Source organism: Myiozetetes cayanensis, unplaced genomic scaffold, assembly GCF_022539395.1.
Source record: "Myiozetetes cayanensis isolate MyiCay16 unplaced genomic scaffold, myiCay2020 scf4, whole genome shotgun sequence".
Classification (NCBI taxonomy): Eukaryota; Metazoa; Chordata; class Aves; order Passeriformes; family Tyrannidae; genus Myiozetetes; species Myiozetetes cayanensis.
In genome coordinates, this window is record NW_026087631.1 from 53,351,492 (window position 1) to 53,363,057 (window position 11,566).

General features: G+C 40.0%; 1 protein-coding gene across 1 annotated transcript; it reads left to right on the forward strand.

The window, feature by feature from the left end:
* The first annotated feature begins 7,833 nt into the window (after window positions 1-7,833).
* TMEM252 (transmembrane protein 252) lies at window positions 7,834-10,795 on the forward strand. The gene is made up of 2 exons (XM_050329834.1): window positions 7,834-8,108; window positions 10,429-10,795. The coding sequence occupies exons 1-2, from the start codon at window positions 7,834-7,836 to the stop codon at window positions 10,793-10,795; spliced, it is 642 nt and encodes a 213-aa protein (XP_050185791.1).
* The last annotated feature ends 771 nt before the right edge of the window (window positions 10,796-11,566 follow it).

An 11,566-nucleotide genomic window follows, 5' to 3' on the forward strand; every position in this document is an offset into this window, starting at 1 on the left:
CCTGCAAAGCAGCTACCTATATGTAGGTCTCCTTGGTCCTTCCATTAATGAGCAGTGTTGTGCAGGTACTCCCTGCCAGTATCATCAGTCTGGTTTCTGAAGTGAGAATTGAAGAGCCCTGCCACTCTGCTAATGTTTCTAGGTCCACTCACCAGAAGGTAGACCTTCATCTCTAACCCCCACCTCCTAGGAGTCTCCTTGTTACTCTGGCCTCTCTCTCTTTTTTTTTTTTTTTTTTGAGTATGGCTGACTAATTCTCCTTCAGTCAGGCTTGTTCATTTGCAGAGAATTGCAAAAGTTTTGCACAATGCAAGCTTTGTACATGCCAGAGATTGTAGCTCTTTTCCATGAGTTTTCCCAGCCAACTCATATTTGTGCTAACTGCTGCTTAGGCCACGGTGCTTCTCTCTCTTTTTTGAAATTTTTTTGCATTTTCTTGTGATATCCACCTTGCTTGTTTTTTTTGATGGATCAAGTACACTGGAAGTGTTGGAAACCTGCTTCTTTATAAACCTGACTGTTTGAATGATGGACTATTGAGGCTTACTTGGGTACGAAATAACCCATTTAGTTCAAATAAGAGATGGGTAGACCCTTGCAAACAAAATCATACATGCACTCGGCAGTTAAGCAAATACAGATAATTATAATTTCTAACATCAGATTCACTCTTGAAAATAGTTGCTTAAAAACATTTTAAGGCCTTACAGCCTGGGACCATTTGTTAGTTTTACATAAAACACTTTTAGTTAGTTTTACATAAAACTGTCACAAGATATTTCTGTAAACTAGAGTAGGCCTGCATCTTTCCCACTTAAAATTCTGAGAAGTTACACTTATAACAATTAAACTATATTAGTATAAAATATTTGATTGTGGAGTTCAGCCAACCTACTGGAATGACGTCAAATAAGAAGAGTTTCTGGAGGTTCAATCTAATTGTGTTACAATATTTAACTATTTGAAAGCAAATAGGAACTCTTGTTTTAATATTAAACCTTCCAGCACAGCCAAACAGCTAGCTCTAAGCTTTTTGTGCCTTATTAGAACAAGAACTACCAGTAGCTCCTTCAGAGTTCACATTTGATCTACTTTTGACAAAACCGACCAAATTGTAAAGCCAAGCCAGAATACTTGACTTTGCTTCTGCTGCCCATGGGAAATAGGCATCAGTGCCAAAAGAACTGTGCTTCAGTGCCTTGCTCCCCGTGAAATAAAGATTCAACAAGTGCCCAGGATAGTCCTTACCTTTCCCAGAGGAGGACAGCACTTTTCATATGGGCAATATAATTTGTTTGCACACTTATCTGAGCCCTTTTTGGAAGCATCTGTGGAAGGTATATGTCTTGCTTTGACTCCTTGTACACAAAAATATTTTACTTTTAAATCTCATTTTAAAAATCTTAGGACAGCCATCCTCTGTGGAGATGAAGTATGTAGGAGGAGTGAAAGGAAAAAAGAAGACTGACACATAAAATTTCAGTGGAAAATAATGCTTTTGCACTTTCTCCCTAAGTAAATTTTTTCCGCAGGCATTTTATACTGTCATTAAACAATATAGTCAGCTAATTACCTATGATAGCACTGCTATCTAACCAGTGATTTTCACTAATTTGTGGTTAGAATTCTGCCAAAATCCTTGCATGTGTAATGGTGGAACTTGAAACTTTATGTAAGATGAACACTTCAGCTGGGACATCATCTACACTATCGGTGCATGAACATAAGGGAACTTGTCTCATACAGAGGATCCTCATTCATCAGGGTCAAAGTTATCCATGTTTGCTAAGCAGTGCTGTAAAATTGCATCCTACTCAGAAGTTGTGCAGATATAACTGTCCTTGAAGCACCACTGCGTGAGGCAAATAGTTGGTAAAGAGCAGAAGAGAAATTACCACCCTACATAACCACTCTACTAACTCAGATTGAACTGTTCACCCATGGTTCCAATTCTTATGCTTAGGTAAACAGATACCAAAGCCTTTTCTATTTCATTGTAAATGTGAAATGATTTTAAGGTTTTCGATTTTATTAGTAGTTTTAAAAATATGCTCTTGTTTCACAACTCTTACAAAAATGTGTATGGTATCACAAATGCCTTTTTTGAGTGGCATGATTCCAAAAACTCATTTGTTGAAGCCTTACTTGTTTCAACAGGATACAGGATAAGCACTGACCTTTCCAAGTGAAATGCAAATTGCCAAACAATCACAATTTTCAAATCATCCTGTGGAACATCCTTAAAGTTCATCTTCAATCAGACTTCCTAAGAAATACTTTTTGTGTGTCTGGACTGCTACCTTTTGACCTTGATCTGCTGCCAGTTCTGCTCAGCAACCTTTCCACCATATTAGCTATTCCTTTTTCTGACCTGGTCCTCATTAGAAGCAACTTTCTTCCTGTTTTTTAAGAGGAATAGGAAATCTGCTCATCCAGTCTCATGCAGTCCAATACACTCAGTGCCAATGAAACAATCAAGCTGCAAAATGTTAGAGGCGTTGAGAAAGGCCAAGAGCAACATTACAGGAAATCTGAAGTGATGGAAAATAAAAATAGTGGAACCCCAATAATTAAAGGTCATTATGGAGCTATTTCATCTTCTCATCTTTTTTTTTCCTTTATATACCTACTGTGTGAGATGAAGTAATTTGGAATCAAATGCTATTCTCAAGGATAATACACCCATAGTCTGTTACCATATACTTAGCTGACCTCTTGAAGAAACCATCAAACTTCTGCAGCACGTAAAAAAAAAAAAAAAAAAAGAACCCCAAAAAGCAAATAAGAGGCAGATATCTTTCTTCCTCATAAAAGAGGCTTCTATGTACCTTTGTCTACTGCAGCATCACAAGGACTAAGCCATAATTTTCTGTTACCCTTCCATCCCCAGCTCCCTTGCAAGGCTGAGCTCTCTGTTCTGTGTTCAGTGCACCTTGCAGTCACACTGCACGCCTGCTCCCCACTGAGGGTTGGGATCTACCTTTACCGTCCTCTGGAACCAGCTGCTACTGACAGGACTGACTTGTTTAATTTCTTAGGGTTGACAAGGAATTGGATAGGATAGAAAATTAGTTTTTCCTTGGCTAAAGTTTATAATGCAAAGCAGTTCTATTGCCTAAGTGAAGTGTAGCCTACTCACTGGTTTTTGATTCTACTGAGAGTTTAAACATTTATTTAATTTTTGTAATTTCCTCATAAAAGATTTTTTCAGACTATCTCTTTTAAATATTTTCCCCAGGATAGAAAGGGAGCATATTTGAACTCTTAGATTTTTCCACGTAGACAGGTTATCGTTTCCTGTCTAGGTGTTTCTATAACAATTGATTTAGCTTTTGTCACCACAGATATGATGCCATCATGTTCCAGCCATAAATTTACCACACACGGATTAATGAGTACAGATCTATATATATATATAAAGAAGTAGAAAGTATTGTTATCAATATACTTGTTTCAGAAATACCATGTGGTGGCAGAATGGATTAAGATCTGAAACATCAAAAAACCTGGAAGTAAAAAGAAATATTTTTTAAAGTAAAGGATGTTTAACAGGTAGGGAGAAAGTAGAAATTATACAGCAAAAAAAATATTATTGTAAATTCTGCTGAATCTATAGCCTGTGGGGAAAAACAAGTCTCAGGAAGAGCATTCATTCATTCCTCTGTCACAACTGGGCCACATCTTTAGGTGACCTGAATTTGGTGAAATCAGTGCCTAAAAGGACAGTTTTCCATGATCCCCAGTCCCTGAGAAGCACACACATGGACACCTGCTAAGTGGCAGTTCACATTAGCAGGAATCTGCTCCACTTTATGCCTTCTCCAATGGAGCAGCTCTTGTTAAGGGAAATTATCTGTTTGTTGTGCTCACCAGTTGCTTTTTGAATTTTTTTGCTGTTTCTGCAGCTTGAACCTTACAAGGTTCAAGGGAGGTGTGAGCTGTGTGTTCTAATATCCATCAGCCACAGCTTAAGCAGCTGGGGATAGACTTGTGAGTGGTATTCCGAGCTACCCAGCATAGCTTTGGGGTAGCTTCACGTCTAGGAAACCTACTCACTGAGAGATGTAATGCCTCTTGCAGCTGCTTCTGGGAGCTCACAGACGTCCCTCAGGCCTTCCCTGTGTCCCAGTCTGAGGTGCTGGACTCCTTTATGGACTGCACACGTCTTGCTAGTGCTTCATGTCAACTTGCTAGGCTCTCTGGCCCAGGGTGTTGCATGTTAACAACTAGTGCTTATAAAATTAAATCCTTTGTTGAACCTAGACTGATACCTTCCAGAAACTGATAATCTTTAGTGCTACCTTGACAAGTCAGAGGGAAAAGGTGAGACGATACACCTCTCAGAGAACAGCAGTTATTATCCATGCATGCCCATTTCCCTCCCATGTCAATGTCTGTATGTGTGCATGTGTATAGATATGGTGGTGTAAAGTAAGACATGCAGGTATCCCCAGAAATGCCAAGGCAATGGAAAGAATTCAAAGATTTGTTTAGGAGGCCAGAACAATACCTCACAGTGCTATTAAGAACCAGGCCCCAGGGACAAAAGGCAAGTTCCTGCCCTCTCTAGGGCCTTTTTATCCTCTCTGTTTCTCCCCTGCCTTCCCAAGGCCCATGTACATATCTGTTAGGGTTATCTTTCTTGGTATAGCAGAGATAACACAGCTCTTTCTTCAACCCCCTCTGGGCTGCAGAGGGGAAAAAACCCATTTAACGCTCTTGAAAAGGCCCTTTGCAGGCTTCCTAAGCAGAAAGGATTTTCCAGCTTTCCAGTTATAAATTCTTCCAAAAGCACCACTATTCCTACAGTTCTATCATACACACCTCTTGTATTTCCATCTTAACTCATCCTCAAGAGCTGCTCTAACACGTCTTCCAGAAAATGAGCCAGCTCACCTCATAGGAAGTTACCTGTTGGTAGCTGCTGTGACAGCAGCCCACAACCTGTGTGCTGTGCAGGCACATGGACTGAGATCACATGAAAAATGAACTTGTCACACTTATAGCCAGTTTCCGAGCACTATATGCATCACATGGAGTTGTACCTTTACCATGGGATGATAAGAACAGAATTCATCTTCTCTGTAGGGAGTCTTCATTAGAAAAGAACTAAATCACGTTAAAAGTACCAATGCACAGCATTCATTTCCATTTTTCTAACAAGGAAACACATTACAGGAGAGATCCCTGTGAACCAGGCATACTGTAAACTTCCACACCACAAAGATAAAAATTTTATCCTTTGTTAACAAATTTGCAATGGTGCAGGCTGGGATCTAGGGTTCTAGGCATGTAAGTGGAACATGGGTGACATCAGAAAATTTTTTGTATTTAAATAGATCTGGGTTTTTTGCTGTTGTGTATAGTGATCCTGATATACCAATCTGTGTTGTTCAAACATCAGAGAGTCACAAGAATATTGACGGTCTACTAAGTTATGAGTGAGATAATTTCCTTCTTGTCATAGGGTAAATATAGAACAGAAAATCGCATGTGAACATAAGCTTCAAATACATACATCGGAATAAAATAAATAGGTGACTTTGCTGAAGGGAAAGGTGGCTTACACAAAATATGTCCTGTTAGAATTGCCAGAAGGCACTACAGAGTGGAAAACACTCAATTTACCTCACCTGTTTTATCATATCAGTCTCAGATCAACTGGCACTCACTCATACTCTCACCTGCACATGAAGCAGTGCCTTCCTTCCTTAGTGATGTTTAGGTGTCTGTAGCCAAGGCCTGAGAGAACATGACTATTACAACTTTGGAAGGGTTTTGCTCTAAAATGAAGACTACCCCAGATCATTCCTTGCCTGAATGTCTTCCTTAGGAAGGGTAGCAGCTGGTCTTATTGTACTTTCATTTTTGTTATGACAAAAGAGTGACTCACCTTAGAAAAATTCTGTCTAGTGGTTATATTGTTTAATGAGATTTGTTCTTGTTGTTGACATTCTGACAGATACTGAAAAGAAACTGTGAGAATGTTGTCACAGATCATTTGAGAACTAAAGATGCAGTAATGGTGGCAGGAGCGTAATGAAATTGTGCTTGATCAGAATGTGTGGCAGCTTGGTAGCCCAGTTGCTGTTTCCTTATAAATATTCTGATTTGTTGTAAATGAACATCTGCCACACTTGGACAAACATGAGGCAGAAAAGTAAAGTGCTGGTTGAGCAGATATGCAACATCACATGAGATACCATAGAGTTTCAGTGAGACATAATATGGGATTGTGTGCCATTTTGCAGTCACACAGGTACAGCCCAGGACACCATCTGACAGGAGACGCAGTACTTTGAAGAATCCTGGTCAGTCAAACATCAGACTTGTCTCCTCTAAGTTGATGATATGAAGCTCAGACACCCTACTGAAAGTGCCTGTGAAGAGTTCTCCCCTCCAGAGCTGCAGAGAAGGTCTACATTAAGAAGAACAGGAGCTTTCCTCATCCCATCAAACACGACTCCTGCTTTAAGTATTTGCATACTAGATCCAAGCACTGTGTTAGAAAGTTTTATTGCACTGATTACAGAAGTCCCACAGCTCCCCCAGACTGCAGTAGTAAAATCAAGAGTCCACAGTAGGTAGGAAGAAACCCATTTATAGGCCATGGCAGAAAATCTTCATAATCATTTGTTGCTATCCATATGTGAATCACCTCATTATCACTCAACAATACCTGCAACGAACTCATTATTTCAATGAAGATTTCAGACTGAAACTATTTTTCAAATTGTTTCCTGCTCTGATTTGTTCACCATGTGCAACGGAGATTTTGCAACAAAGCTAGGCAAGGTCTAGTTAGTTACTTCATTGCTGAAAATATAATTAGTAATCTTTCAAATAAGGTAGCATCTTTAGATAAGTCCAGTTCTGATTATGAATTTTGCTACACCCTGTCAAAAACTAGTGGATATAAGGTCCAATAGGAAATCATTTGACTAATTCTAAAGACCGGTTTTTTATTGAAGATAGCAATATTTAGGCTTCAAACCTCTTGATAGCAAGCATCTCTGAATTTCAGGCATCTAAATATATTTGTAAAACTGATTATAGCTGTTCCTGCATAGTTTTGAGTACTGACCCTTTTGAAAATCAATCAATAAAACTCTCTGGAAGAGAGAACAGAGTAATATTAAAGGAATCAAAGTACAATTGAACCTGCAGACAAAGAAGAAGATTTCCTATATGCTTATTTTATTTTTTGACATGATGTAATCTTGATTTCTTTCGTTTTATGTACTAAATTCAGTTATTATATATATACCTAGCAAGCTAGAAATTATATCCTTTTCCAAAGGACTACTAAAAAGTATCAAGGCAGTTGAATAATGTGCTAAAAGTAGGAAACCAAAATCCAATGAAAGATGAAAATGGGTGATTAAGAAAGAAGCACATTCGTTCTTCAAACCTTTAACAAGGAATTATGAACAGCATTTTTGTTGGTTGTTTTTCTTCAAAAGTCAAATAAGTAAAATTTAACAAATGCAGGTCTCATTCATAAACAGCGAAGTGCACAAACCACTGCAAATCATAACATGCAATGAATGAAGCAGTCCAGTATGCACTCTGGAGATTACAGCAGCAAAGGAATGGTTCAAGAAGTTTCTACTTCCTTCCTTGAAGTATGTAGAAGGTTACAAATTAATCTCAAAAGTTTATAAGTCTCTCAAAGAGTTAATGATTATCTTGGAGCTGCCTGCTTCTCTTAATCGTCTAAAGGGCAGATGGTCCTGGAGTGTATAAAGTACCCATGCACGAAGATGAGAAGTACAGCCAAGAGAAACAGTAAATGAGCAGCAGACAGGAACAAAGCACTGTCTGCTGTGAAAGATGCCAAAAGATGTTTTTACCTTCATTCGTCTTTTTGTGCTCTTACTCAGTTTCTCCACTATTTGTCTGGGAGTCCTTTGCATTTCCACAAATTCCTTCATGTGCAGATGTGGAAATAATGAGCTAGTGTTTTATTGCCTGGTAGCTCTGGGGTTCTTTCTCCTTGTTACTGGCATTTTCTGGAGCACTTTCCATGAAGTCCTGAAATACAGGGCCCTTGGCATCATCATGCGAAATCCCAGCCACCAAGAACTATGTGTCTGCACCATAGACAGGTAGGTGTTGCGGTTTGTTGCAGATGAAATGGGAGGGAGGGATGTTATTTTGTAAGCATACTGTCAGAAAAAAGACGCAATAAAAGGTTTTACAAAATTTTTAAAAATTGTACTATATTTACTATAGAGAACTGTAGTCTGAATTTTTATTTGCTAGAGCAAGGAGCAATGTGCAAGCTGCAATTCATGCAAACAATACATAAGGTAAGGTATACTGGGGGAAACAGAGAGGTTTCACTATCGCGGGTGGGGTTTGGTCCCGCGACAGACCCAGTGGCACATCTTGTATGGGAGACGGAGCACAGGAGTGTGACCCACAAAATGGCCTTTATTAAAACAAGATGTCACTTTATATAGAGAGGAACATGGAAGGGTTTCACAAGGGTGGAATTCTGCTAGGAACAACGAATCCCAAGGGTCAGAGATAAGAGGGATGGAGGGATTGGCCGTGGGGAATACGTCCAGCCATATAGGGAGAGTTGGGAGTTAGGGAAAGAAGGGAAGGAGAGGTGAGGGGCACAGATAGGGGGGTTCTGCAGGGGTCTGTGAAGCGGTGTCTTATTGCTGGATCTCAGGCACTTCCTGCAGCTGCAGCTGTCAAAGCACTTCTAGACAGATTTCTTCCTCTGAGGCTCCTTCACAGACCTCCTGCATTTTTCTCCATTCTCTGTAGGCTCCCGTTGGTCCACCCCCGACATTTCACTGTTTTCAAAAAGTTTCCAAAGCCACACAGGGAGGTAGCAGGTGCACCTATGCCAGCTTCATGCAGGGGCATCCTGAATTCCATCTCAACAGACAATTTCAAATGTGCTGCTGTAGGGTGCTTATATAAGTGATCAATATTGAGGTATGCAGGGAGCTTCAGCTCATTATATGGCTCCTGCTAAAGTTTTCTGGTCTAACTGTCCCCCTTATCGGAAAACCTCATGAAGTTCAACACAGCCAAGTGCAAGATGCTGCACCTGGACTGGGACAAACCCAAGCACACACACAGGCTGGGAAGAGAATTAACTGAAAGCAGCCCTGGGGAGAAGGACTCGGGGGTGTTGGTTGATGAGTAGCTCAATATGACTTGGCAATGTGCACTCACAGCCCAGAAAGCCAATGGAATCCTGGGCTGCATCAAAAGCAGCATGGGCAGCAGGTTAAGCGAAGGCACTTTGCCTCTCTACTCTCTCTGAGTCCCCACCTGGAGCACTGCATCCAGGTCTGGGATCCTTGACACAGGAAGGACACTGACCTGCTAGAATGGGTCCAGAGGAGAGCCACAAAGATGATCAGGGGTTTGGAACACCTCTCCTATGAAGACAGGCTGAGAGAGCTGGGGTTGTTCGGCCTGGAAAAGGCTCCAATGAGGCTTTATAGCACCTTCCAGTACCTGAAGGGAATTTACGGGAAAGATGGAGAGGGACTTTGCATAAGAACATGTAGTGACAGGGCAAGGTGGAATGTTTTCAAAATGAGAAAGGTTATGTTTAGATTAGATACTAGGAAAAAATGGTATACTGTGAGGGTGGTAAGTCACTGAAACAGGTTGTCCAGAGTTATGGATGCCCCATCTCTGAAAGTTTTGCAAGCTAGGTTGGATGGCACTCTGAGCAATCTGGTCTAGTGGAAGGTGTGCCTGCCCATGGTGGGGGGTTTGTAACTAGATGACCTTTAAGTTCCCTTCCAACCCGAAACATTCTGTGATCCTACAATTTTATTTCTTAACAAAGTTGGATGCTTTGAGAGAGAGAGAGAGTTTCTTAAACTGATTGGCATTAGGCCTTGCAAAAGCCTTTAACAGGAACACTGGATACAAATTACTTTTCCTGGACTGTTGTGGAAACCGCACCAGAAACACTGACAGTGGGTTCTCTAAAAGCACTATAAAAGCAACATTCAGCAAATTTTGGTTAGATAAGCAGAGACATACAAAATGCATTTTAAAACTGTGGAAAACAATGGTTATTGGAATAATAAATAACTTTGAACATTGATCCCAATCTTCTTTCAAATTAAACTTTTCTCAGGCACTTGTTGAAATACCAGCACGAGTGTTTGTATGTCAGGGGTGCGAATTTTCACGAGGAAGGTTTGTCCTTTTAGAATGTTGTGTTTTAATAAAACATTTTGTACAAAGCCACAGGAAAAGATCCTGGCTATGCCTACCTTTTTAATTTAATATATTTCATTGTTCCAAACCTATTTAAGTTTCCATTTACAGTATAAGCATCATCTAAACTTCAGAAGTGTAACAGACAAAGCATCTAACCAAGCTCTGTGAGATAAATCACATTTCACCACAATGTGTTTCTTTTTGGTTTTCTTATTTTAGGCCTGACTTCTATCCTCCCTCGTATGAAGACTACACAGATCCTGAAAAACAGACTTCCCCACTGTCAATTGCCTTCACAGTAAAACAGGAAGAAGCCATCAGTGTCCCTCCACCTCTATATAGTGAAAACAGTGCAGAGTTCATCAGTGAAACAAATGAGCAGGAACAGCCACCACCATATGAATTATGTGTGCAGCAGGTAAGGCAGCAGCAAACAGCTGACCAAGACTCAAACCCCGGACTGGAGTCAAATTCTCATATATCCATGCAAGAAATCAGTTACCACCTGGATATAGGCTTCCAGGGAACCTCAGAAGGAGTGACACCTGTCAAAATATGGGTAGCCAGTAAAATTCCACATCTGTGAAGCAGGAAAAACTGGAAGAAAACTTGTGTAGGTGATCCCTAGTAGTACACTACCTAGGGTGAACTGGCACAGGAAAAACACTGACCATTTGTCAGTTTGAGTGGAGTTGGAGGATATATATAAAAATGCTCAGTATTTCAGAGCAGAATAACTCTCTGTAGAGATAGAAATGTTCAGGCTGTATCTTACAGAAGTCACCATCGATGGCAATAGGAGTTTCTTACACTACAAGGCAAATGAAGCATCACGCTATTATCAGTCCTAAATGTCTTCTATCTTGTAAGGAGTTTCAAATTAAAGCCTTCATTTGTGGTTTTGAAACTTTAGCTGACTTGGGAAACTTATGTACTCAGCTTTTGATTGCTTTTGTCTGAAATGTGTAGATTATTTGTTGTAACTGATTGTTTTTGTATTGTATGCTTTTCAAGTTTTGTGTTTTATTTTGGGGTAAAAATATCTGCTATTTTACTATAGATTTAATGAATAAATTTTGTATTTCAAACAAATGCCTTATGTCTGTTTATATGATACAAGAGGTCCATGATTCCAGATAAGGGCACAATAAAATATGCCTCCAAGCTGCCAGACAGACAACACTGGTTATGCTCACAGCTTCTCAGAGGAAACTACCAATTGCAGGAGGAAAAATTATCTCTGACTCCTCTGAGCTACCTCTAAGGTCAGTTGCTTCCATTGCAGCTTACTCAAGACTGTGGGAACTGAGAAAGGGACCCTGTATCCTGTTTCTGACACAAGTGATCTCATAATTAC